The sequence below is a fragment of the Oenanthe melanoleuca genome, chromosome 14, assembly GCF_029582105.1.
Source record: "Oenanthe melanoleuca isolate GR-GAL-2019-014 chromosome 14, OMel1.0, whole genome shotgun sequence".
NCBI lineage: Eukaryota > Metazoa > Chordata > Aves > Passeriformes > Muscicapidae > Oenanthe > Oenanthe melanoleuca.
Window position 1 is genome coordinate 5,760,772 of NC_079348.1, and position 26,421 is coordinate 5,787,192.

The 26,421-nt window shown below is 43.8% G+C and overlaps 1 protein-coding gene across 1 annotated transcript in view; it reads left to right on the top strand.

Moving 5' to 3' along the window:
* Window positions 1-18,131, top strand: part of FOXK1 (forkhead box K1) — a 48,012-nt gene extending 29,881 nt beyond the window's left edge. The window contains exons 3-9 of the mRNA XM_056503805.1: window positions 6,799-6,955; window positions 8,212-8,358; window positions 10,089-10,282; window positions 11,411-11,577; window positions 12,252-12,533; window positions 14,647-14,871; window positions 17,341-18,131. Coding sequence (XP_056359780.1) covers window positions 6,799-6,955; window positions 8,212-8,358; window positions 10,089-10,282; window positions 11,411-11,577; window positions 12,252-12,533; window positions 14,647-14,871; window positions 17,341-17,561 — 1,393 coding nt within the window. The 3' untranslated portion in view covers window positions 17,562-18,131. The remainder of the gene's footprint in view (window positions 1-6,798; window positions 6,956-8,211; window positions 8,359-10,088; window positions 10,283-11,410; window positions 11,578-12,251; window positions 12,534-14,646; window positions 14,872-17,340) is intronic.
* The last annotated feature ends 8,290 nt before the right edge of the window (window positions 18,132-26,421 follow it).

Consider the following 26,421-nt stretch of genomic DNA (forward strand, 5'->3'; position numbering starts at 1 on the left):
ATGAAAGATCAACTTCTTTTGTTCTATAAGCTTGATTAGTAAACCAGAAGGTGTGAGCTGAATTGCTTGGTTTCATATGGTCCTTTCTTCACTAAGAGAAATGACAGTTCAGTAACACATTGCATGCTCTGATAGTGGATTACTCAGAGGTAGCTGCAATTATCTTGACTTAGCCACCAACTTGTTTTGTGGCCTTTAACAGGTCATTTAAATTCATTGTCTGATTTTTATGCATGCATAGTGTAATTACTACTTCACAAGCATGTGTAGTGGATAAATTATGTACTGAGCTGTTATTCCATACAGCATGACAAGAGTGTGTGTGAGCCATGTTCCAGCAGACCTACAAATGCTGGCTCTGCTTTCATCCAGACTTGGCTGGGAAAAAGGGGGAAGGGACTTTTTATAGGCTCTAGGATAACCATGCACTGCTGTTTCACACTCCTTGGGATTTACTCTGCACTTGCACATTTACTCTGAAGGTGTGTAGGGGGAGGCTGAATGAAGCCTTGCTTCAGTGGATGCATTCACTCACTGGAGCAGGATGCATAAATATTCCCTGCTCTGTTTCATTCAGGCTTTGCCTCTTCCCAGAGCACTGTGAGCCATTGAACTGAAACGCCACTGAAGAGCTCCAAGGCAGGATTTTTGCAGGCTCTTTTGCATCATCTCAGTTATACATTACTTCCTGCACTCAGGCAGAATGCACAGCTCAGGCAACTCCCACAGTTGGACAGAGAGGTGATTATTTTTAATCACCCAAGTCTCCAAACCACAAGCCAAGGAGGGTGATGCATATACATCAATAAGAGAAGCAGCAGTCTGTGCTGGGCTGGGGAGCTCCTACGCATGTTTATTGCAGATAATGGACTGTGTGCTAGAGGAGATGTGCCAAGCCATGTGCTGGAGGAAGGGTTGCAGATGTCACCAGCTACAGGAGCACTTCCTCTTCCCCAATGAGTATAAAATGTTCACTGAATCCACAGTCACAGTGAAGTCACTTCCTTTCCGGGGGAACACTGGAGCACTGACGAGTAATAACAATTTCACCTTTCGTGGAGAGCTCACTTTCTCTCACTTGTGGCTTGTTCGACAGCTCTGGTTTTCTTCAGCATTAAGCAGGCAGGGTAGCTCTCAGATTTCTCCTTTCACATCAAAATCCAGCTTGGTTTGGCAGTCTCACCACCTGTGATTGCTTCTGAAACCTGTCTGAAACACGCAACGTGCAAGGACTTGCCTTTCTTTGAGTTAGGATTTTGGGGCTAGGCTGGGGAAGGTGAGAGCAGTGGAGGATTCTCAGCCATTCTTGCTGATTGGTGTATCGTGGAAAGGCTTGTTTCGCAAGTCCAAGGGCTGTACTTTGACCTGATTCTTGCTTATTGCACATAAAAAGCGTCCCTGTATCTTCATGCCCCTTTTTGCAGGCTCATGAAGTGGAGCATTGGGGTAGTCAGAGGTTTGTGCTATTTCTCTAGCCATATTCCTTGTGCCCAGGGCAACACAGCTCCAGCTTGCATTTGAGGAAGAGACTGGGGGAGGATTTTAAGAAATGGTGATTTTTTTTCTCTGTATCCATCAGGGGCTTAAAAAATGCCCAGACTGGAATCTGTGTATTGGCAGCATTGCCAAGGCTGTAACTCTTATCCCTGCTGTGTCTCTGTACCTGCTTCACAGATGTGCATGTGGGAATTTTTCAAAGGCACTACCATGTGCATACCATATCCTAAACCAGCAATGGTTTTGTTCTTCTTGAGCAGTGCAGATTCCAAGTGAGGTGAAGAATTTTTTATGGAATCCCAGGTAATCTTTCCTCTTTGTCATAGAGAAGATAGGTGTTTTTTTCTTATATCTGGCTTAAATTTAGCCTCCATATCTTGATCCCTCAATTGAGTAATAGGGCAACATTTTACTCCTGCCTCTCCTTCTGGGGAAGTTGGCACTGGAATTGGGAGTGTTTTGGTTTCCAGATTGTTCACAGACTTGTAATATGGCCATAAATAAATAATGTAAGCACTTGTTGCTTAATTTTTTTTTATTTTATTACCCCGTAGTCCTTGAAATGTGCCTAGTATTGAGAGACTGTGGAAATCTTTATGTGAGAATTCAATGTGGCCAGATAACAGATCCATCTAGCAGTGTTCTGCCTCAGACATGGGTATCTTGGGCATCATATAAGAACATAGAAAACAGAGTAATGCTGACCTAGGTGTAGTTTGCCTCCATTTTCTTGGACAGAAGACTGTCTTGGTGCAGGGACTTCCTGCCTATGTCTTCTAAAACCCCTGATGGATTCTCTGTCTTTCCCTTTCCCCAAGAACTTGTGTACTGGCCTTTTCCATTCGCAGACTTTATCAACAGCCCTGTCTTACAGCATGTCACTCCACAGCATAGCCACAGAAGCAGAAGCACTTTCTTTTGTTTTGGACATGCTGCTTAGTTTCGTTTTGTGCTCACCATCTCTTCTGGTGCAAGAGGCCAGGAGCTAAACACTTCCTCTTGGCTTTGTTTTTCTGGCTCTGTCACTTTGCACCTCAGCTTCTGTTTTAAACAAATTTTTCTTGTATGAAATCCGTTCCATATCTCAAGTCATCCTACTTACCCCTGTCAGTACCTTCTCTGGATCTGCTCTATCCTTTTTCCTTTCTTTTTTTTTTTTTTTTTTTTCCCCCAATGTGAGTAGACAAACAACACACAGTGTCCTGGTGAGCACACCATGCACACAGTGGTACATCCTATTTTTGCAGGCTGATTCTTTGGTTAAACAAACTGATTGTGGACATTCCAATAGCAATGCAGCACAGTTGTACACACTCTCCAGCAGCTTAGAGTTAATTGCTGCTAGCAAGTGCTGTGAACTTACAGGCTGGTTCCACTTGGCAGGAGTTGAAAGTGATTTGTGGTGTTACAAAGAACGTTCAAGCCTCATGTTTAAAAGGCATCCTGCCACTTACATGGGCGAGTGTATTGCAGACATTGCCTTCAGCCCTCATCTTTCTGGCCTTCCTGCCAGTGAAGGGTTAAGTCTGAAATGGAAAACATGCTGCAGAGGACTGGTGTGATTCAGCACGTGGTTGTAGTCTGATTCTAAAGCTGAGTTCTCAGCATGGTAATTAGAGAACTGTGGCACAGTGTCTGCCTGCAGTCACTGTTTCAAGTTGAGATGCTGAATCCTCAGTAGATATCAAAGATCTCTGGTACTTGGGGCATTAACCATGGGATTAAGACTGTGGGTAACTGCAGCTGGGTTGCTTCCATGCTCTGTGTGTCTTTCAGTGGTGTAAAACACTTGCTTCCTCTCCAAAATGCTCTCTTCCATAACAAGCAAGCTTAACCCAAATTAATTTGGATTGCTTGTAAGCTAAGTTTGCCAGCATGGACAGTGAGCATGGATCACAGTGTGGTAGGATGTCAGAGCAGAGTGAAATTGCAGACCTAGCTGTGCTTTTCTCAGTGGAAGGTTATAGTATCAACATGGATTGAGTTATGGCCAAGTATTGATGCCATGGTAATATCCAACAAATTATTATTACTGTCCTTACAGTTGACTTTTGCTTTATAGCACAAACAGGTGTTTGTAGGGAAAACTCTTTGTTTCATAATATTTTTAAAGGGGGTGTGAGTGCATGCAAGCATCCCCAGCCAGCCCCTGGCTTTGGGTGGTGAGGAGAATTCCAGGAACTCCAGGAAACTGATGTCACTGCATTGTGTTTGCTTGTTTTCTTTTGACTGCACTAATGTTTAATCTTAACTTAACCCTCAGAGTGATATTTTTAGTAAAACCGTGTCTTTGCTCTTTCTGTCCCGTGTTGGAAGGGGAACAGATTGTGTCTCCTTGTTCTTTCCAGTAGTCAGCTCTTTCTGCCTCCCCTCTGAAGAGCTGTGATGATTGACTGAGAGCTTGAACACTCAGCAGCATGTGTTACCCTGCCTGTGCATGGAGTGCCTAAACGCTGGTGTTTGTTCTGTCCCCACATCTCTTGATTTGATCATTGATCCAGGCTGAAAGGAAGCAGATCCACCTGGACTAAAGGGCTTCATTCTGATAAAAGATTAGTATCTCTTCCAAATCTTTAGCTATCACTGTGATTGTCCCAAGAGGCAGCTGCTTCTTTAGGGGATGATCATGATAGTGTTCTTCAGTGAGTATCTGCTGGGAGAGCCTGGCTTTTCTACAAGGTATTAACACTTTGGTTTGGAGGGGCTTTGTCAACACTCCAGAGAATCACAGCCCTGCAAGGGATGGGTTTCTCCCTTTGTTTGTTTGTTTTTTTAAGCAAGAGATCATACTTAAAATTCAGAAGCTAGAGCTGGAGAGGCAAAATCTGAGCTGCTTGCTCTGCTGATCTTGAATAAAGGAATAAATTATTTTATCTATTTTTTATTTATGTATTTATTAAAAAGGAAAAGAAAAAGCAAGAAATACGGCTCTGCAGAGCATGGATTTATTGGAGTACTTTTCTCTCTTCCATAACTTTGTCCTGAGTTCTGGCTTCTGTCTCTGTGGTTTGCTGTTTGTGTATTTTTTCAGACAAATAACAAAATCAGAAAACTCTGTTTCATCCTATTCCATTTCTAGCCCATGTGTTACAATAATTGCTTGGGTGCCAAACACAAAAAGAACTGTGTTTTTCGTTTGTCATTGTTTCATGTATGAAAATGGCTTTCAATTGTAATTATCTGCACATTATAAGAAGTGTGTATGTGAAAAAGCTATTGAAAAATGACAGCAGAATAAGTAAATTCATACCAGCTCCTCATGTGAATACTAAGACATCAAGAGTATCTTCTGTGGTTCAGTATTATCCACTTCCAAAGCTTGAAGTAGCAAATTTTCATTCATTTTTCTGCACAAAGAGGTCTCTACTCTTTGAAAGGCTGGGTAAGAAATGCCTTTATCTCTGTCAAAGGGAGATCTATTAGCATGAGCTCATCAACATTTTATACCTTGCACTACCTGAAAGCTTTACCTTGTGCTGTGCTCCTGAACAGCATCACCCATTAATGCCCAGGACTATTGGTGGGCACTGAAAGGGTTACCAGGTGCTGTACAAGGCTGGTATGTGGGGCAGGGGTGAGCTTGGGTTCCCTGTTGCAAGGGTTTGTTGTGGCTGGATATCTCTGCTGCCTTTTCTCTGTCCCCCAGCCCCCCATTCTGTAATTCACATTTTTTAAAAGGCAGTCTGGGTTGTGCTGAGCTCAGCACTGCAGCCATTTGCAGAGACACCACAAGGAGTAGCAGCACTTCTCAGTTTACAGGCAGGACTGTGGTAGGAAATGGTCATTCCTTACGCTGACAACTTGCTTCTGCACCCAAGGTATTGCCCACTGAGCAAACAAGGGTTGTCTGACTGCTTCCCCTCCATCCCCATGTGTGTGTGGGGGAAGCTATCCAGACAGTCACCTTTTGCAGAAGGAACCATGTTCAGTGTTCTTTCATTACAGCATTTGGTGCAGTGCTCTGATGAGTGTCAGCATTTGTTTGTGTCAGTTATTGGGCATTTCACCAGTAAGAGGATTGTTTATGCCAGTTTTACTAAATTCTAGTTCCAGCTGTGAGCTTCAATTTGCATCTTTTCATACAATTTGAACTGCTTGTTTTGCTATGTAAATCTTCTGTGTATTGGTTTGCTTTCTTGTTTACTGTTTCTCTGCTCCTAAAAGACATTTGTAATCCTGGGATTTGGCTGTGCATCCTGCTGTTCTGGCACTGAATCCCTCAATTCTGGACAGCACAGGACAAGGGAGAGACAGAAAAACGGAACTTGAGCTTCCCAGACTCGTCCCTCTCCTCCCATCCTTCCAGGCCAGGTTGGATGGGGCTTAGAAAAACCTGGTCCAGTGGAAGGTGTCCCTGCCCATGGCAGGGGGTTGGAACAAGGTGATCTATAAGGTCTCTTCCAATCCAAACCATTATTTGATTCTTCCAACCCTACAAATCAAGGACATGTGATCCCACACCTAGACAAGCCTTTCTAATTAGTTCTCATCTTGTAGCACTCATTTCTGTGTGCCTGAATGGTGTTGCAAATTATAGCCCCCTTTTATGTGTTTGTAGCGTTTTATCACCTTTCACAGCCCGTGGTGCTCAGTCACCGTTCCTGTAATGCCATCTTGTGGTGGCCCTGCCACTCTGAATGTGCCTTTTCCAGCCAAAACTGATGTTGGGTTACCTTGGAGTGTAGGCAGTGAGTGCAGCTCCCCTTTGCTGGCTGCATGAGTGTGGGGTGAGTGAAGGAAAGGCCTGTCTCCAGCTGTGTGGTGTCAGGGTATGGCCTTGTGAAGCTCAGGTGTGGTGCTAGGGTCCTTCATGGCAGATCCCTGCTCTGGGTGCTTCAGCTCTGATGCTGTAGAACTGTCTGTTAGAAGGATTGATTAAATATGATCTGTGTTACAAGGAGATTGGTGTGTTGTTCCTAAACAAGTCATAATAAAAAGCTATTAATTTACTTAAGTGTTCATCCCTGGTACACTGTATGTTTGAAGTCCTAAGTGCTTCTCTAAACACAAAGGAGATGTTTAATACTTTGAAACTCTGCTCTGTTGTGATTGCAGGAAGTCTGTATGGCAGGGAGTGTCAGGATTTGTAGAAATTCCAGTTTTATCTCTGATGGGTTTTTTTCTCTATCTGTCTGGGCTTTGGATAAGCCACAGGGGCAGAAGTAAGGCCATTGTTTCTGCTTCTCTGAGATCAGAGGGCTTTACTGTACCTTCAAAACTAAGAACTGCATACCTGAGTAATAAATGAGTAACAACTGTATTTCTTCTTTTCTTGTTTTTTTTTTTTTTTTGCCTCTCCAGTGTTCCCAACTCTTGCCCAGCCAGTCCACGTGGTGCTGGATCCTCAGGATATCGTTTTGTTCACAACATTACCTCGGATCTGCAGCTGGCAGCAGAGTATGCGGCGAAGGCGGCGTCAGAGCAGCAGGCAGATACATCTGGAGGGGACAGCCCAAAGGTTCTCACAAACATTACTTACCCAGCAGTGCTCCTTGGGAGGTTTTTAAAACATGGGGCTCTATTGCTAGTCCTGGTTAGAGTTAAAAGGGCTTTAAGAGCACCCTGGCCATAAGGGTGCTGTGTAGTGTCCTCCAGAGGTTTGAGGTCATTCCTTCAAACTGTCCTTGGCTTAGTGGTAGTCTCTGCTTGCTTAGCTGTCCAAAGTGTATTCAAATCACTCACTTAAATGTTTAAGCAAGAATAAATTTTTTTGCTTATTTGATAAATCAAGATCCCGTAAAGAAAAGGCACATAAAATTCAACATCTCGTTTTCTTCTTTTAATTAATGGTATTTTGCAAAACACAGTTGGAGAAAGCAGAAGCAGGGGAAGAAACCAGATCTTTGTCATGAGAAGTTTGTAGTCAGACTTTAAAACAAACATTAAGGCCTGTCAAGTAGGCGTTAAACAAGAAGAGTAGCAAGTGGAATTTAGATTAAAAAATAACTTAGAATGATAAAATGTAATTTTGGTGGGCTGATCTTCAGATCAAAGTTGAAAGTTCCATATCCAAAACCACCTGATTTGGGATTGGGTGGAGGAGCACACTACTAGATGGCTTTTTTTTTGTAAACTTAATTCTCCCTTGAGACAAGAAGGGTTGTTCTTGATGGAGTAATGCGAAGAGTTGGAAATACAAGATCTAGCAAGCAAATTAAAGTTCCTAGAATGAAACAAATCCTGCTGGAGAAGGGAAGGGATCAGGTTTCATGTTGGCCTTGTTGCTGGGAGGAGGGCTGATAACATGCTGCCTGAACCTAACAGAGTGGAGCTGTAGCTGGGCAGAACTGAAGGCTTTAATTCATGAACACAGAAAGCAGTGAATGTACCTATACTCTATTTCTTGATTCCATTGCCTTGGAATGTCTTGACCCCTTTCCTTGTGCTGGTGTAAGCATGTGTGGGAAATTCAGTGGAGAATGGAATCAGATTGAAGTTGGGGTTTTTATGTGTGTTTGTGGGGAGATGGAAGGAGATACTTTCATCTGACTCAGCCCTGTAGCTCTGTTTGCACACAAATGCTTGTGCTAAATGGGATGATGGCAGCATAAAACAGCAGTGGGAGAGCTGATGCTCTCTTAGCTGTCCTGCTGCTCTCTTGGCATCAGTGAAAATTACAGCCCAATGTGCTTTTTAAGTTTGGATTGTGCTACACTGCAGTGAAGGAATTCTTTGTTAGTGACTAAATTTTTGTTTGGTTTTTTTCTTCCTTAGGATGAATCCAAGCCACCCTATTCTTATGCTCAGCTAATTGTGCAGGCTATATCTTCAGCACAGGACAGGCAATTAACACTAAGTGGGATCTATGCCCACATTACCAAGCATTATCCATATTACAGGACTGCTGACAAAGGCTGGCAGGTGAGTTCTTGACACTGACAAGCTTTTAAACTACTTTGACATGGCTTATCTGCTTTGAAATGCATTTATTAAAGATTTGGGGCACTGGGAATAGAGCTGCTTTGACTGTTCCCAGAGTGAATTTGTTTAACACAAGCTGACTAGTTCATTTGTTGATGATTAGTTTGGGGTTTTTTTGAATACTTTGTAGGGCAATGTAGTATGTTACTGTTGGGCTCTCTGGTTCCTCTTTTAATGCTGTAGTCATGTGTCTTTCATTTTGTACTTTATTTCCCTACATCCTTGCTATCATTCACTCCTCTGCCCAGATACTTGCTTAATCCTTCACCTCATCTTTGGCATGATTTCTCCAAGCAGAGAATATCCAACCTAAAACTGAGCTCCAGTTTTTAATCATAGCACCTTAAATCATTACAGATGTTTTGTTTTCCCAGTCTATCAACTGCATTGCCTAAGTCACAGTTTGCAAGTTCTGAACTTGAGTGGAAACTTGGGAAACTGGGAGTCCATGCACTCCTTGTGGTTCTCAAGGAAACCTGACTAGCTTCAGAGGAGAGTTTGGATATAGTTAACACATGCTAAATCAAACTTCAGTGTTCACTTGAGGGCTGCTTCCAAAGTTTCAGGAACCTCAACTCCACCTGCTTTCAGACTTTTTCTTGGCATCACACCTCTGCCATGGGTGTTGTCATTTGAATGTAATACACTAATACAGCTGCAAAGGCTCTTGCAGCTGCTGATTTCACTGCGTGCAACTGGCAGGAGCAGTACTGCTTGGTGCACTTTGAGTGCAGTTGGAATAAATACATTTCTGCCTCCCTGGCTTTTCCCTGCAGTTCTAATTAATTGTGGAATTCACTTCCTGCCCTAACCTGCTCAGCAGAGTTTTGCTTTGTGAACCAGTTGCTGCATCCTGCTTCAGAGAGCTGCATTTCAGCAGGGAGTGAAGTTGCCTTTTTCTCTCCCCTCCAGTGGCATTGTAAGGCTTCACCAGTGAAGAGATTGTCTAAATCTGCTAGAAAAGCTTTTGTTTTGTTTGAAAGTGAAAGAGGGATGAGTTTGTGCACATGGAGCCTTGTTGAGCCCTTCGCCAGCCCAAAAGGGAGCACTACACCCTGTAAGAGCTGAGCTCTTGCAGTGGAAAGGATAAACAGTCTTTTCATCATCCAGAGAGCTGCAGAGTGCCACAGAGCTCATGGGTTCCTCCCAGAGCTGGCTGAGGGCATGTTGGCTGCCTTGCATTGTGATTACTGTGAGATGCAGTGTCCTCTAGGGCATGTTTGGGCACCCTGGTAATCATTTGGCAGGTGAGCAGTTAGCACAGGCTCAGGCAACTTTTTCCACTTGCTGAGAATAAAGCCTGTCTTTTGAGAGAGTTCTGATGTGGTTTACAGTGATTTCCCCCTGCCTCAGCAAAAGCTCTGCTTTCATGGCTTTTCACAGAGAAGTCACTGCTCTGCCTGGCTCCAGATGTATTTAAGTAATGGTTAGTACCAAGCAAACCCATCATCCAGCTTGGTTAGGAGAAACTCTGACACTTTCCCCCAAGTTTTCTCCTGCTGTTCTCCTGTGACTTTGGAGCTGTGTGAGTTGAGTGACTTGTTTCTACCTTTCAACACTGATTCTGGCAGTGTGGATTTATTTTTCCAAGCTTTGTGGTGCAATCCATTTGTCTTTGTTACATATTTCTTCATGGCAAAATAATCACCTCATTCCTCTGCTTCCTGCAGAATTCCATTCGGCACAACCTCTCCTTGAACCGTTACTTTATTAAAGTCCCACGCTCCCAGGAGGAGCCTGGAAAAGGCTCCTTTTGGCGAATTGACCCTGCCTCTGAAGCCAAACTTGTAGAACAAGCATTTAGAAAAAGAAGGCAAAGAGGAGTGTCCTGCTTCCGAACACCTTTTGGGCCTCTCTCCTCCAGGTAACTTCAATTTCTTCTCATCTCTCTGCCAAACTCATTACAAAGAAAAGACACTAAAACTTCTCCTGAAGTGCAGTGAGTAAACTTTGCTTGTTTATAGTTTGAGAGGTGATATAGTTAGTCCTGAGGCGTAATCTGAAAATTGTTCTGACTTCTTAAGTGTTGAACCAAAAAAAAAAAAAAAAAAAAATCCAGAATCAAACTGCAGAAGTGCATCAAATAACGTATCTGTTTTGGCATCATTTCAAAGAAATTCAAAGCAGTTATCACTGGAGTGAGTGTTTTCAGATGCCAGTCTCTGATTTCAGGAAAGCTGTGTTTAGATGTGGATTAGATCATAGTGGGAATGAGTTCTGTGGTATTTAAAACACTCTCCTATAGGGAAGATCAGGTTGATGGTGGTTGTCAGCAGTGAAGCAGCAGGAGTTCTGTGTGGCTGCTCCAGTCAGCCTCACTGCCTTGTGCAATGGCAGCCTCTTTGAGCCCTGTAGCTGTGAGGAGAAGACTTGGAATTCAGCACTAGCATGAAACTGGAGCAGTTTCATGGAACATTCCTCCCACACCTCCTATTTTCTCTGTTAAAATGTGGGGGAAACAGGAGGAGAATCTTTCAGCTTTGTATTCTGGTTTGTCATTAAAGAAATATACAATCCCTCACGTGTTTGGTGCCAGAGCTGGGAACCAAGTAGTTGGAGAGGAAGGCAACAGGGAGAAGGGAAGCAACTGCTCTGTAAGCATATGCAGGGCCAGACACTTGCCTCAACTTGCATCTTTCTTCTTCTCTCTGTCCCTCTCAAACTCTGACATAGGTTCTTTGAGTGACTTGAAGTTATAAAACTGGTCTGAGCATGTGGCATTTGGGGATTCTCTGTCAGCAGTGGGTCTAACAAGGAAATGTTAACCTCACTCTGAAGGGTCCAGTTGCCTTCAGCAAGGAATAACACAACAGTATTTGGGGCTGGAGTGTTTGTGGGGTCCCTGTGTGCCTTTCAGCTCTTCCCAGCAGGACTGCAGTGGGTGGGCTGTCCTTCCTTGAGAATCCTGTACTGGACATAACTTTGGGTGTCTGCTGCTGTCTTATGGTCAAAATGCATCTGCACTTGCCAACAGTATGTTTTGGTGTTTCAGGAGTGCTCCTGCCTCCCCTACTCACCCTGGCCTGCTGTCCCCTCACTCTAGTGGCCTACAGACTCCAGAGTGCCTGTCACGGGAGGGCTCACCCATTCCACACGATCACGACTTTGGGTCAAAGTTAGCCTCAGTTCCAGAGTATCGGTATTCCCAGAGTGCACCTGGTGAGTAGCTCTTGTTCCAGAGGGTGGCTCTTCACTTGCCCCATGTGCCATGCGGAGGACACCACAGGAAGGCTTCTGCAGTGTTTTTTTGGAGGATCCAGGGCTCTCTTTCCCCTTTGCAGAGTCTGTTGGTGCAAGTACAACTTCAAACCCTTTTTTACTCGTCTTTGGATGAGGGGCAGAATGTGTAAGACAGCTGATCTAACCTTGAGCTAGGTGGCTCTAAAGATCTGACAGCAGAATAGCCCTGGCAGCACACAGCTCAATTGTTCTCATTTACCAGCCTCTGGATAAGATCAGCTTGGTTACACCAAGCTCTGGTGCTGTGGCCAGGGCCTGGTAAGTATCTGCTTGTCAGCTGTGCTCACCTGGGGTGTAGGGTGAGGTTGGAAGGCAAAGCTCATTAAGGAAAGCTTGGTTTGGGATATTTTCCTAATGTTTATTATGGCTTTTATTCACAGAAATGTGCTCAGATGACAAGTAAGGTTTTTGTACATTAGAGAGGAGAAGGTTGAAAGTGGTATACTTGAAGGCTTGATTTTTTGTTTGTTTGTTTGTTTCTACCTCCATTCCTGCCAGTGCTGAAGCATTGGGTAGGCTGGAAGTGCACAGATGAAATAAATGGGGGGTCTTTTTGCCTCTCCTGTTAACGTGTGCTTCTCTTTTCTGTTCAGGATCTCCAGTGAGTGCCCAGCCAGTGATTATGGCTGTTCCTCCCCGACCATCCACCCTGGTGGCCAAACCAGTGGCCTACATGCCAGCGTCCATAGTGACTTCCCAGCAGCCTCCGTGCCACGCAATCCACGTCGTGCAACAAGCCCCCACTGTCACCATGGTCCGAGTGGTGACCTCCTCTGCAAACTCTGCAAATGGATACATCCTCACAAACCAGGGCACAGCAGGAGGAGCTCATGAAGCTGCAGGAGCAGTGTTGGACTTAGCTGGTGACCACCGAGGTAGTGTTTCACCTCCCTTGCTACTCTGCTAATAAGTCTTGAGCAGGCTCAGAGGGGAGAGTGCTTGAACATTTTCACTCACTGGGCACTGAGCTGTTAAAAAAGATGTTTTTCCAGGTAAAACTTAAACCAAATGAGAGTTCATCCATTTTTTGTCTCCACTAGAGAGCAGGACAGCTGTGTTCCCTTGTCTCCTGGGGAACAAAACTAACAGACTTTGGAGCCTGAGAAAACACACAGTGCTTAAAATTTGCTTATTACCATAGAATCATAGAATGATCTGGATTGAAGGGTACCTTGAAGATCATCTCATTCCAGTCCCCCTTCCACTGTCCCAGGTTGCTCCAAGCCCTGCCCAGTCTGGCCTTGGACACTTCCAGGGATTGGGCAGCCACAGCTTCTCTGGGCAACCTGTGCCAGGGCCTCACCACCCTCACAGAGAAGAATTTCTTCCTAATATCTCATCTATACCTGATCTTTCAGTTTGAAGCCATTCTCTTTTGCCTGTCTCTCCATGATTTTGTAAATATCCCCAATACCAATATTATGTCTGTGTATTGGCTATGAAAGTATGTGCCTTTTCCAGCCAAAAGAGAGAGCCTGGGAAAGGCTGCAACTCTGCTCCAGCATGGCTTTGTAAATAAATGACTGAGCCCTTCTTTTCTGCAGGCCTGGATTCCTAGAGGAAAGCATGTGCTTCTGGAAGTGCAGGCAGTGCCCCATTAAGGCAATCTTCAAAAACCAGTTAGAGCAAAGGCCTTTTTTTGTCCCTAAGCTGGAAATTCCAGCCTTGGGGGATTTAGTGAGTTAAATATTCTCTTGCTGTGATCTAGACAACACCTTGTCTGCTCCCCATTTCAGAAGGTCTTAGTGCTACAAGGTCAATGTATGTTGTACCAGCAGCAAAGCTGGTTTCTCTGACTGCTTTTATGTGGGCAGTGGGACAGTGATCCCTCTCTCCAAGGGAAGGGAAAAATTACAAAGAGCTTCCCCTCTTGCAGCAGCAGGACTACTGGCATTTTTAGTTCACTGATTATCTTGCTTGAGTTTCACTTGCATTCTCTAGAAATTCCTGTTTGCATCCCATACATGTTCCTGAAGCACTAACAGTTGCAGCTGCCTATCACCTGCTCCCTTCTTTCATTCACTGGTTCTTGCTGTTGTCCTTTCCCTACTTGTCCCACTGGTATCCTTTTGTAGTCTCTATTTCCCCTGCTTGCTGCATTTTCCTTCCTGATCTCCTTGCTTTCCTTGCCTTTTCTCTCTCCATTCCCATCAGGTTGCCTTGCAGGTTTCAGCTCAGTGCTTATGTCCCATCTAACTCTGCTCTTGTGTGAGAATGTTAAAATGGGAGAGGCCTTCTTTTCCTACAGGACTAATGAGATTGTGCTTCCTGTCCTCTGTCCTTTGAGACCCACAGAGCTTCTGGAAGAGTGGTTCCTCTCCTTTCCTGCATGCCTGGCAGGATGCTGTCCTGTATCTGTTGCATACCTGCTGAATTGACCTGTTAGTTATCCTGGGAAGTGAGAAAAGTGGTTCAGTCCTCTCAAGCAGTTACCTCTGTCCAGGAACTCTGCTCTCCTTTTTTATTTTTTATTTTTCCTCCATCCTGTTTTCTTCCTATACTTCCACAGCAAAAGCTGGCAACTGTGGGAAGACTTCCTTGTAAGTCAACCTCCGTGCAGGCCTGACAGCAAGCTGCTGCAGACTTTTGGCTCCAGGCATTGTTTAAGATCTTAATGCCTTCTGCTGTTTGGTATTGAAAGTCAGGCCAGTTTGTTTGAAATTGCAAAGTAAGCTATGAGATTTGCAGTGCTTGCTGTCCATATCACAGCTGTGATGTGCCAGTAAGGGAGGTGATGCCTTTTTAGGGCAAGAGATCCAATTGATGGGTTTGAATTTTTTAAAATTTTTCTTGTGGCTTATATTGTAAGAAACGTATTGTTAATATTGTTTAGAGTAAATGTGCAATGGAGCATAATTTAGTGTTTCCAAGTACTCATCCCTGACCTTCTGTGGTGCTGTGTATTGTAATCCTGGGGTATGTATGAGAATAAAACCTGCCTCTGAGGCAGGGCAGTGACTGATCCTTGTCTCCTCTGCTCTTCCACAGGCATGGACGAGAAGCCAACGATCGCCTTTGCCACCATCCCCACGGCCAGCCGTGTTATCCAGACAGTGGCCAGTCAGATGGCCCAGGGTGTCCCTGGGCAGACTGTCACCATCCTGCAGCAGGCAGCTCCAGTGGCCCTGGGGCAGCACCAGCTCCCGGTGCGGGCGGTCACCCAGAACGGCAAACACGCCGTGCCCAGCAACAGCATCGCCGGCAGCGCCTACGGTGGGTCTGCTCCTGCTCCCAGCTCCTGCTCCTGCTCCCAGCTCCTGCTCCCAGTTCCTGCTCCCTGCTACTGCTCCTGCTCCCTGCTCCCCAGCTCCTGCTCCCTGCTCCCCAGCTCCTGCTCCTGCTCCTGCTCCCCAGCTCCTGCTGCTGCTCCCTGCTCCCCAGCTCCTGGCTGGCACTGCTCCCCAGCTCCTGGTCCCAGTTCCTGCTCCCTGCTCCCCAGCTCCTGGCAGCCCCTGCTCCCCAGCCCCTATTATCCTGCTCCCCCACCCCTGCTCCTCGGCTCTTGCTCCCCAGCTCCTGCTCCCCAAGCTTAGCAGCCAGGCTGGAAAGCTGCATTTTCTCCTCTTGCTTTCTGTGTGTCAAGTTACTCCATGTGTCCATCTCAAAAGCAGTGCAATTCTTCCACTTCTAGGGCTATAAATCAATGGGTGGTTCCCTTCTGTCCCCCTCTGCTCCTGTTCCTGGGGGAGAAGCCCTGCTCTCTGGCAGAAAAGCCCTGTCCTTCCTTTGCCCTTGGCTATGCAGTTATTAGTACTGAGACTCTCTACCTCTTGAGGTTACTTATTGAAAGTGTCAGTGATTCTTGTGGAGAGCCTGTTTTCATTTACTTTCTTCTGACCAACAGCCTTTGCTTGCAGCACTCCAAATAATAAAATTTCCATGGTGCTTTTTAGATCTTGTAAAACATGACTCAGTAGAGTAATAAGAAAATAACATTCTTTCCCGTCTTACAGTCATAGAGCCTGAGAGAAACAAGATCTATTTCACCAGGTGAATGATTGTAGGATTTTTGTATACACAGGATGTGTTCTAGTCATTTGTCAGGCATGGTTTTTTGAAATTCCATACAAGCCATGTCATGGCAGCTTCCTCTTGCTTGCTCGGCACCTCAGATTTTTTTCAGCTGGGGATGGGAATATCCAGGTTTCTTATGGCTTTTTTTTACTAAGAGGCCAAGCCCTTCTGCTGCCTCAAGCTGGTGCTTTTGGGAGTTTGAAATGAAGGGCACTGCTGGGCTTTGGGTGCCTTTCATGAAGGCATGAATGTTTCTACAGAATTTTCTGCCACATCTCTTCACAGTTATCACCTGGCCTAAATTGCAAGAATCTCATTGGAACTATGAAAAAATGATAGTGATAAGGTTTTTATGCAATTATTTTAAGATATTAATAGATCAGATAGGTCAAGCTTCTACTAACCAGCAGTAGCATTTGTCTAATATAGAATCAGACAGTTTTTTACTTCACATTTTTATGTTAAAATATTTTAATCTCGCCAAACTTTTTAACTCATCAAAGTGGGAAGTATTCCAGTTGCATATGAGTTTTTTTGTAAGTGGCAGTAAATTTTCTGGTTCACAAAACAAAGCCTGAGTCTCTTGACTCTCATCAGTACTAAGTTAACTTCTCTTCAACTGCATGATTTAGGTTTTCTAAGTCACTAAGCTGTATTTGCTGACTGCCCTCATCTATACCCTGTTTTTTTCCCTTCATCCTCTTGGTACTCTACAGCTTTCTTCTCATGCCTTGGTAGAAGTTACTGGGCTTTGAGGGCCTTTGTTCTGTTGGCTTTGTTTATTTATCCTAGGCTCCTTTTTTCATGCATTTAGCAGTGAACACAGCACTGATGTTCAGTCCTTCCATCCTTTGCAAATGAGTCTGGAGGGCAGAGGATGTGCTGTTTCCTGAGTCCCCTTTGGCTTCCTCTCTGATTGATGCAGAGTCCAAAAACTGCATGTGTTTTGTTTTCCAAGCAGTGGTGTGTGCCAAAGTCAGTGTGTAAGCACATTCTCTGTCTGGAACTAGGAATTGTAGACATTTTTACAGAGAGTTGCTACTTAAATCATCTTCTTTCTTACCACTTGTATTAATGGGAGGGTCAGACCTTGTGTCAGTACTGCAACACAAGATTGGAAGCCAGAAATTCCTATGTTCTGATCCCAGTTCTGATGGGAACACATGTGGTTGTCTGGGGTAAGCTCTTTCCTGCCCCTTTTACAAGTGGGTTGTCAGTACACTCAATACTTGCATTCTATTTCCCAACAGCCTGGTTTGTTAAAAGGCCCAACACATGGATGTTGGAGTTCATGAGAAATTCTCTGGCCACCTACAATCAGAACTACCTCTCAGAGAGATATGCTGTAATTTTAACTAGAGCTTGACCCTCCCCTGCTGGGAATAAATACTTAGCTAGCAATGCCTTGTTTGACAGTTGATGGGAAGAAGGAAGTCCTGTGAGAGGGATTGTTGCTGGTTTGGTAAACTTGAAAAGCTGAGGTTGTGGAGGGAGAGGGAAGGACAAGGCAAGCCAGGCTTTCAAAATGCAGTGGGAAACAGCACTTGACCGTGTGCCAGCTGCCGCTTTTGATGGTGGGATTTTGTTTTCTTGCTTTTCTTGGAATAGCAGAGGCTTGTTCTGCTTCACCCCACTAATTCTGCTTCTCTCTCTTATCTTCCTTCCCAGCTCTTACAAATCCACTGCAGCTCCTTGCAGCCCAGGCCAGCTCATCCACTCCTGTTGTAGTCAGCCGGGTCTGCGAGCCGGGGACCGAAGAGACAGCAGCAGCCTCCTCCAGTGAGCCTGAAGTGAAAAGACCACGGATAGAAGAGCCCAGTGGAGCAGTGCCAGCCCAGACTGGAGTCATCACATCCACAGTGCCACAAGGACAGGCAACCAGTGAATGAAGAACCGGTGGGAGGAGCTGGAGTGATGGCGGGGTGGGCATGGGATGGCAGGAGCCCTAAAGCAGCTTTCACAGGAAACCAACCACAACTGTAACAGCTCAAAACACAGCTGATAAAGAGCCCTTTTTAAAGGCAGATTTTTCAATGGGAGGACAAAGCTGTTAGAATCACAAGGTGCCAAAAAGAATGGAAAATCCCTCCCAAGAACCCATATCTGGAACTCTGTTCTGTCTCTACTTATGGGATATTTTTTCCTTTTACTTTTTTTTTTTTTTTAAAGCGTCAAAAAAATACAGACAACTGATTGTATGACTGCTGGGATATTTTCAACTATCTTTTCCCCTTTTGGCTCCAAGGGGATGGGATTTGCAGTTCAGAATCTAAAGGAATGTAATACAAATACAGTCTGCTCCCTGGAAAGAAAACTCCTCACGTTCAATGCCTTAATACCACACTTCTGAGAGCTTTGAACCATAGAACCATTTTAAAAAGGTCACCTAAGGCAATCAAATGCTGAAACATGGGTGCACAACAACATTAAAGAAACATGGTATCAATCTTAAAAAAAAAGGCAAATTATTCTGGTTTTTTAGAACAGAAAATTCTGAATATAAATGCTTATTTATATGGGGATTCAGGAGGAAGAGTTTCAGGGCTCAGCCACCTGGGTTTCCAGATGCAATTTCTCCATTCTCTCTGAGGGAGAATAGGATGACAGAGGAACTGTATTAACTTGGTTCCTGTAAAAAATGTTAAAAACAAAGGTGTTTGTATCTTTACAAATAATTTCTTACAATTATTCATCACTTGCTGTGGGACAAGAGCCAAAGTATCTTGATGCCTGAGGATCACATGGGGAAGGGTGTCTCTAGGAGGTTCTGTGTGCATTTGATTGATCACAGCTTGTGTAGAACATCAGCTTTTGTTCAAATCAGCCCTGTAGGTGAAGACATGGCCACTGTCTATGTGAACTTGACCAAACATTGGTTGATGTTCTGCACTAAACCAGTCACCTTCACCTCCTGGTGGTGCTGTGGTTTTAGCCTGATGGAACGTGGTCAGGAGATCAGAGCTGACCCTCTTCCATGGCTAACTGCAAAACTGCTGTGTTACTCTTTGGAAAGGGAAGTTTAGGGCTTGGATGAGAGGCTGCAAAGGTCATACCATGGTTCATTCAAATTTTGTCAGGGTGAAGTAGACTAAGGCAAAAGACCTATTTTGTATGTGGCAAAACTCACTGGAGGTCTTCAAACAGTTTTACCAAAATTGATTTGGAGGTTTGCTTTCATTATTTGGCTCCCTCTCCCATCTCTCCTGCCTTGAGCCATTTAGGCTGGCCAGTAGGAGGAGGCCTTTATTCAAATTGTGTTCCAGGCTCCTCAGGTAGTGCAAGGTTGTCTTTCGAGGAAGGCAGATTGACTCACTTCAGCCACGTGCAGCAGTGGGTGCTTGTGACACCTGACTGGCAAAAAAATCCACCCCTGCCCATAGCCTCCAGCAAACCCCTTTGGCTTTACACCCTTTGCAGTCCCCTTGGCTAACATGTCTTCTGGCAGCACAGCAGAGATTTTTTAATTTAGCAAATGCTATGGTTTTGGTAATGGCAAGAGAGACTTAAGAGGGATGGGCTGTGCCTCTTGTGGGTTATCCCCCATCTGTACTGATTTGCTGTCCTGTGCAGACAAAGAGAAGCAAAACTCACTGCAGAAACATTGCAAAAAGCTTTCTCCAGTGTCCATTAAATGATACTGTCAGCATATCCATGGGGATTAGGAGTAAAGCACAGCCCTTCAGTGCCTGCTGGAATCTGGGGAGGAAATCCACAAGGTAACAGCTGGCATCACTTGTTCCCTTCTAGGTTTCCTTTGTCTTTGCCAAATCCTATTCAAAAACCAAGTCCCACCACTTGAATAAAACCCAGACATGTTTAATTCTCAAGTCCATTGTTTTGTGAGAAATATTGCTGAAAGAAGGAAAGAATTTCTCGGTCTCATAATTTGCGGTTACTTTCTGCGGAGAGAGGCACATAAAATATTCATGACAGATCATTTATCTCAGCTGGGCTTTCAGAATTCAGGTGTGTGCCCTTAGTGACAAGTTATTAGATGGGATTTTAGTACTTTGAAATGGTTTTGTGAAGGAGGATTGTAGAGACCACAAAGTAATTGAAGCAGGCTGGCCTCCAGCTGTCCCTTCTCCTGCTAGGAAGGCAAGGTGTGGCGCAGCGGAAAGGCACATAGATTAGCTCTGTTTTCTGTAGCCTTTTCAAAGGCAGGAGTCAATAAAATGAACTTCAAGGTGGAAGGCACAAGTGAGAGTGCAGCACAATCTGTCTGTGATGAATCATTACTTTCGGGTGACTGCTGCTTTAGATAGAGGCACGCCTCAGAAACAGCCCCGAGGCTGGGGAGCGCTCCGGAAGCACAGTAGTCCCTGGGTTTCCAGAATGTTGGGTGAGTCAGAGCAAGATGAAAAACCAACAGAAAATGTTCAGGATGTGGAGCTGCCAAGATTCTGTGGATTTCTCTTTGCTGATGCTTTTCTCTTGAAGAGTCTAAATAATTAAGCCCTAAACTTCCATAAAGTAATCCAGCAGCAAAGACATCAGCTGAATGACAATGTTTTCATCCACTATAAAGCTGCTGCTTTATAGATACCTCTTGAAAGTCCATCCTCAGGTTGCATTTGTAGATCTGTCTCCTGAGTATTTAGAATACAATAACACTTTCTTCTTTTTGTGGCTCACAATGCCTGCTGGTTCAAATGGGAGTTGAGGATAAGCAAGTATCTTTGTTCTGTTCACCCTTTCTGCTTGAAATGTCTAGAACTTGTCAGTTCATCCTGTCAGGGGTTTTTGCTTTATCAGTCTGCTGCATCCCTCTGCTGCTGTAGGAAGCAGTCCTGCCACTAGCAGATTTTTTTTTTTTTGTAGGTTTGCCTAAACATTGCTTGGTACCAGGTAAAATAACTGTTCTTGCTAAATCGTGTTGAGAGCTGTGGAAAAGTGTTGTCCTCATCCAGAACATGTGAGATGAAGACATCTTGTTTCAGGCCTCCAGATGAATTCTTTCAACACTGCTCAGTCTGGAAGACAACACCATTCTTTCTACATACCAGTCCTGATTCTCCAGGCTGCAGAGGCGTGACAGTTAATGTGGTGGTAGAATTAAGTCTTCAGTTAGAAAGAAAATGTTTACCTTAATGGTTATATGCAGGATTATTTTGAATTGATAATCTGACTTGTTTTTATTGTCTAAAAAGTTGCATCTCTTCTTTGATTGCATTAACTAAAACTGGTTTGAGGGGAAGTGAAGGTGTAGGCTTCACTGGATTTTCTGCTGTCTGTGTAATGAAGGTCAGGGCATATTCAATATTTAAACTACGATAACTTAGATCTGGGAAAACTGTAAAGCCAAGTTCTTAATGTGTGAATTCACTTTCCACCATTCCCTATTGATTTTTTTTTTACCTTAGGCAATGACATTGACTAATTTTACTTTGATCACAGTTTGTTTATAGCAACTTTCTTTGCCCCAGTTTGCAAGAGCTGAATGCAGTCGTTCTTTGTTTTATTCCACTGAAATTCCATGTTGTTTGTCTTGACCTTGGCTCTCATGATACAGAAAGCTTTTTAGAGAAAGATCAATTTAATCTGATTTAGTGATAACACAGCACAGTGCTGAGCACAAAATTGAAGTTCATGATTAGCTCATATATTCTTTTCAACTCTTTTTCTTTCCCATATTCTTCCTTCCCCCATACCATTAACACTCTCCCCTGTAGCATATCCAGTCATTTTTATTCACTGACAGGAGCAGCACCTTGCATTAAGCTCTGCCTGAGGACTCAAGGATGAAAATACCTGTGGAATACATGGAGCTCCAGAGCAGGTTGAGAAAGATCAATTTGGTCACCCTGTATTAATTTTCATGCTGTGTTCTAGACATGTTACTGTTGGGCAGAGCTTATTCAGGACAGTGTTTTCAGAGATATGTTAAAGCTTTGTAAGAGGAGAGAAAAAACAGCTAAAGCTCTTACAGTGCTTCTGCCATCAGTGTCGTGGTCTAGCATCAGATTTTGTGGGGAGTAAACTTGATTTTGCATGTTTGGTCTTGTGTACTGACTTAAAGTTGTCATTCAGAGTTAATTTCCACTTTTTTTTCCTTTTTCAGTGGGGAAATGCCCACAATGTAATAAAACTTGGAGCACAGAAGGCTAGGGACCTGTATGTAAGCAAGTGAGAGCATCTGACCTGAGCTGTCTTGCAGTGTGGTGTGGAACTCTTCTCCCTGCCTGCTGGGGATCTTCAGCTGGTGTTGGAGCTTGTCATCTGTGTTAGCAAGGGGGTATTTATTTGGTATCACTGGTGTGTGCTAGTGTGTAAGTGAATGTCAAAATGTAGGGTGAAAGGAGAAGCGTTTCCCTGCTCCATCTGGGTTTGGGGATCTTGGATGACAAGGATTTCACCTAGCAGTAGTTCTGTACCTTTCCTTAGAGAATCCACTCTCACCACACATATTGAAAGCTTCTCAGCAACATAAGAAGAATTTTCCATGGAGCTACATTTGTTTCTTGCCTCTTAGGAGAACCCAGCTCTTCCTCCTCTGCATATTGCAAATAGGTACTTGAAGATCCCAGTAAATTTTTTCCAATTTTTTTTCTTTTTTTATGGCTGAACCAGTCTGGTTGTCTTGGTCTCTTCTTGTCCATCAGGTGGAATTGCTGCAGGAGCTCACTGTGAGGCTTGTACTGAGGAGCCCAAAGGCAGAGATGCTGCTGCAGACATGATCTGGGGAATGCTGCATGGGTTGGAAGAGGAATCCTTTTCCTTGGCCAGGTAGCTACACTTTTGCCAGTACAGCCCAGTACCTGTTTGGTCTCTCTCTGCAAGACAAGTGTAAAGTCTAAGGAACAAATCACAGAGTGAACTGGACTGCATTTGTGCAGATGCAACCATGTTGTCCCTCTCTCCCAAGGGACAGTCATAGCTTGGGTCTTTTTGAGCAGGAAGCAGCACTGAAGGATCCTGATCACTTTAAAAGATATCTGTGCTTTATCTTATCAAGTGATAGCTTCAATCCAATGCAGAACTTGCCTTGAGCTTCTACCTACTGCAAAATCTTTGAGGTTTTTTAAGTCTTGCTGCTAATAAGTTGGACTAGGGCATTAAGAATGAACCTTTAAAGGAACAGGACTTGCTTCATAATTTTGCCCTTGCTGCACACTGAGCTTTTGAGTTTGCAAATGCCATCCTGCAGCAAATGATCTGTCTTCTCTTGCCAGCCAGTCTCTTGGGCAGCTCCTGTTTCTGCTCTTCATCAGTTTTCCCCCTCTGTTTGTAGTTATTTCTGTCAACTCCAGAGTCCTTTAATCCAACTCCTAATTTAATTCCATTGCTTGAAGGTCTGCATCTGGCGAGGATTCTTGTATTAGGTTGCAGTTACACGAGTAAACAATCTGTTGTAGAACTTTTTGTGTCCTTCTGGGTGAAAAATTATGCCCAAGCTGCTGCTACTATAGCATACACTACTGGAAAGTGTAGCTTCCAATGGAGCCAGCTGTGCTGCAGAACACAGTTACACTACAAGGTCATCTGGATTGCTGGAGCTGATGGGATTGGGAGGCAATGCTTTCTTGCATGTTGATCTGCACCTGGTCAAAACGTGGCTGGGGATTCTCTCTCTGGGCTGCCTGGCAGCTGTCAGGCTGTGATTTGTTCTGTCAGCATCTCTCTCTGCTGGGTGGGTTGTTTGCAGGTCAGTGCACGTGTTTGTGCATACAGGTGTGGATTTATTCCCATGCCATAATCAGCAGGGGGAATTTTGTAGCTGTGAGGGTGGAATTTCTCTGTTAGGGTGTCTTTCATGGGGCAATAATACACCAGGGAGCATTTTAGTTTGGCCTGAGCAAGACATTTTGAAAAATACTTGGTTTTCTTGGAGCACTATATTTAAATTCCAAATTCTGAATCAATTTTTGACGTTTGTATTTATATGTTCAGAAAATTCTTTTGATACCTTTTCAATTTACCAACACTGAATTAAAACCTTTCAGAATGTATTGTTGGTCCTCTCCTTATGTGTCACTTTAAGTTTCAGAGCATGAGGGTAGTTGTGCTAAATCTACCCCTTTGCTCTCAAGACAGAAAAAAAACATTGACAATTCATGGGTGGCAGCTAAGGAAGAAACCCTTTAAATATTTTTTTTCAGAGAATATTAAATTAGATCTGTGTAAACATAAAATTTATATTTATTAATGTGTGAGTGTGTAAGCGTGTGTGTCAATATAGATATATAAATGGTCCATGACTATTTCTTTCTCTTGAATGGTACTTACACAGACTTTTATACAGTGTGTTGGTAAATTCCTGCACCAGGCACTGACTCTGAAAGAACGATGAACCTATTTTTGTAACAAATGTGAGCAGCCAGTGGAAGCAGCTTTATTTCAGTGATTGCTTTCATTCCTCTTGCAGAGCAGAAGAGGCAACTTGGTACTTGCATCTTCCTTGTGTAGGATCCCTGAAAAAGCTTCTGGCTTTGTCCTGCTTTCAGCAACCCCAATTCATGCTGCTTTTCTGGCAAAAAAAAAAAACCCAAATGGCACTAATGAAAGCTGGAATCCTTTCTTGTCTGCAGTTCTCTCTAGATGCAGTATCAGGGAGTTCTTTAGAGATTCTGCTCTGTGCATAATGGGACCTTATTTCTAACAGAGGAGATTAATTGGGGGCCCATGAGGATGCTGTAAGGCTGAGGAATTCTTTCCTGTTAGGTGGCTAAGCTAAGACTGGGGCACTAGGAAATAGTTTCTTTTCCTCTGTGGTGAGATTACTTTCCGTTTATCATGCTTCTGTCTCTTTGTGGGGTGAGGTGTGTCTATATCCCCTTAAAAACGAGCACTGAAGAGTTTTTCTAATGTTTCCATTCACAGAGAGTAAATTTTACTGAACTGGCCAAAGTTCAAGTGTGGTTTAATTCCACAAGGATCACTAAATTCACAGAAGGGTGTATTTTGAACCACTTGGATCTTTTGAGAATAAAAGGATATATTTGACTTCCTAATCCTAATTGCTCTTCCAGAAGCAGAAATTCTCCATGAGGATCTGAGTGAAAGCTTCACCTCAGCAATCACTGGCTGGTGATGGGGCTTCAGTACTTCAGGGAGGACAGGCTTGGTGGTAGGAAGAGTGACCAGAACAGGAACAGTGAAATGAAGCAGCTTTCCTCTTCATCCAGCAGAAAACTGCCCCTGTGAAGCCCAGATTTCCCCTAATATTTGGTTGTTGCCTCGTGTCTGCTGCCAAGTTATGCTGTGATCTGGACCTCTCTGTCCTGCTTCTACCCCACCTCATTTTCACTTAAAGTAGTCTGAGACAGAGCCTTCCTTAAAGCTAAAGGCAATGGTGAGGAGAAATGTCTGGTAGCTGAAGAAAAATGAGATTTAAATGGAGCAGAAAAAGTGAGAATTCCTTCTGTTTCACTGTCTTGCTGCTAAAAGTCTGGTGCAGAACATCCTGATGTTCTGCTGATTTATATGCTGCTCTTGGGAGGTGGGCAGGCTGCTAAGTTGGCTCTGTAGCAATTGAATTACTGTAAACCTAAACTTGCTTAATCTCCCCTTTTTTCTCCCTCAAATGGGCTTGAAGTAGAGGGAACCAGAGTATTGTTTATAAGTTCTTTTTGCTTTAATAGAAAACAGAATGTAAAAAAGAAGACACCAACAAAAGCAAAACCAAACTCATTCATATATAGTGAGTGACACAGAAAATGGCTTTAAAATATGAAAATCTTACAAGACCATATGTTATGTTGGGTTCTGGACATGCTGTTTGTGCTGAGGAGGCTGGCCTTGCCCAGCCTGCCAGCCAACCTCCACGTAGCCAAAAAGAGCATTTGAAGAATCTGTAGCTATCCAAAGGACTGTTATCCAAAGGACTGTTAAAAGCTCTTTAGGGATAAATCAAAAGCTGTGTGTGAGCAACGGATGGTAAAGCTGGAAATTCAGATCCAACTCTGAATAATTGCCCTCATGAAAAACAAATTCAGAAAAAATCCAACTCTCCCCCTGTTCTGCAGATGCTCATTCCCACCGAGTCCCTGGGGAAGGCTGGGAGGAGAACCTGAAATACCTCAATGGCTTCACAGAAGGGTTTGCTACAGAGATCTGGGCCAGCCTTACCCCTTTCACCTCGGTTTGGCACTTATTTTATAAAATAAGAAGGTGATGGAAAGGGGAAACTAAAGCCATGCTTGCATTTCAGTTCCTGGTGTTGCCTGTGCAAAACACCTCCAGCCAGATGTTTTGGGGTTTGTGGGTTTGTTTTTTTTTTTTTACAGCTGATATCAAAAGTTGTTTTTTGGGTTTTTTTAAGTGACTTGTTTTCGTTATCAGTGCTTTTTAAAAAGCAGGTGTGTATCCCAAGGGGGAAGCTCCATGTGGGGCAGTGGATGTGAAGTTCATGTTCTTTCTCTGGCCATGTTGCAGCACTGCTCCTGTGAGATGCTCAAGGCAGCCTGACTCCCACCAGGGTGTGGGATCCTGCATCCAAGGAGCAGGACCTGTGTTTCCACATCAAATGGGATACAGTGGTTTTGTTTGTTTGTTTTTTTTAATATAGAGCCATACATTTTTTTAAGTAATTTGAGATCTGAATGTGATTTCTAATGTATCGAGAACGTTAATATTTTAAAGCTATAACAAAGGTTTAAATTTCTACTTTTTTTTTTTTTTTTTTTTTCATTTATTTTAACTGTTCTGTTACCTTAATTTGATGTATGTGGTTGGGGAATGTTGCTTCTCCTCTTAGCATTTGTTTCTATAACCAGAAATAAAATTATATATGAAAGAGAAAATGCCCTG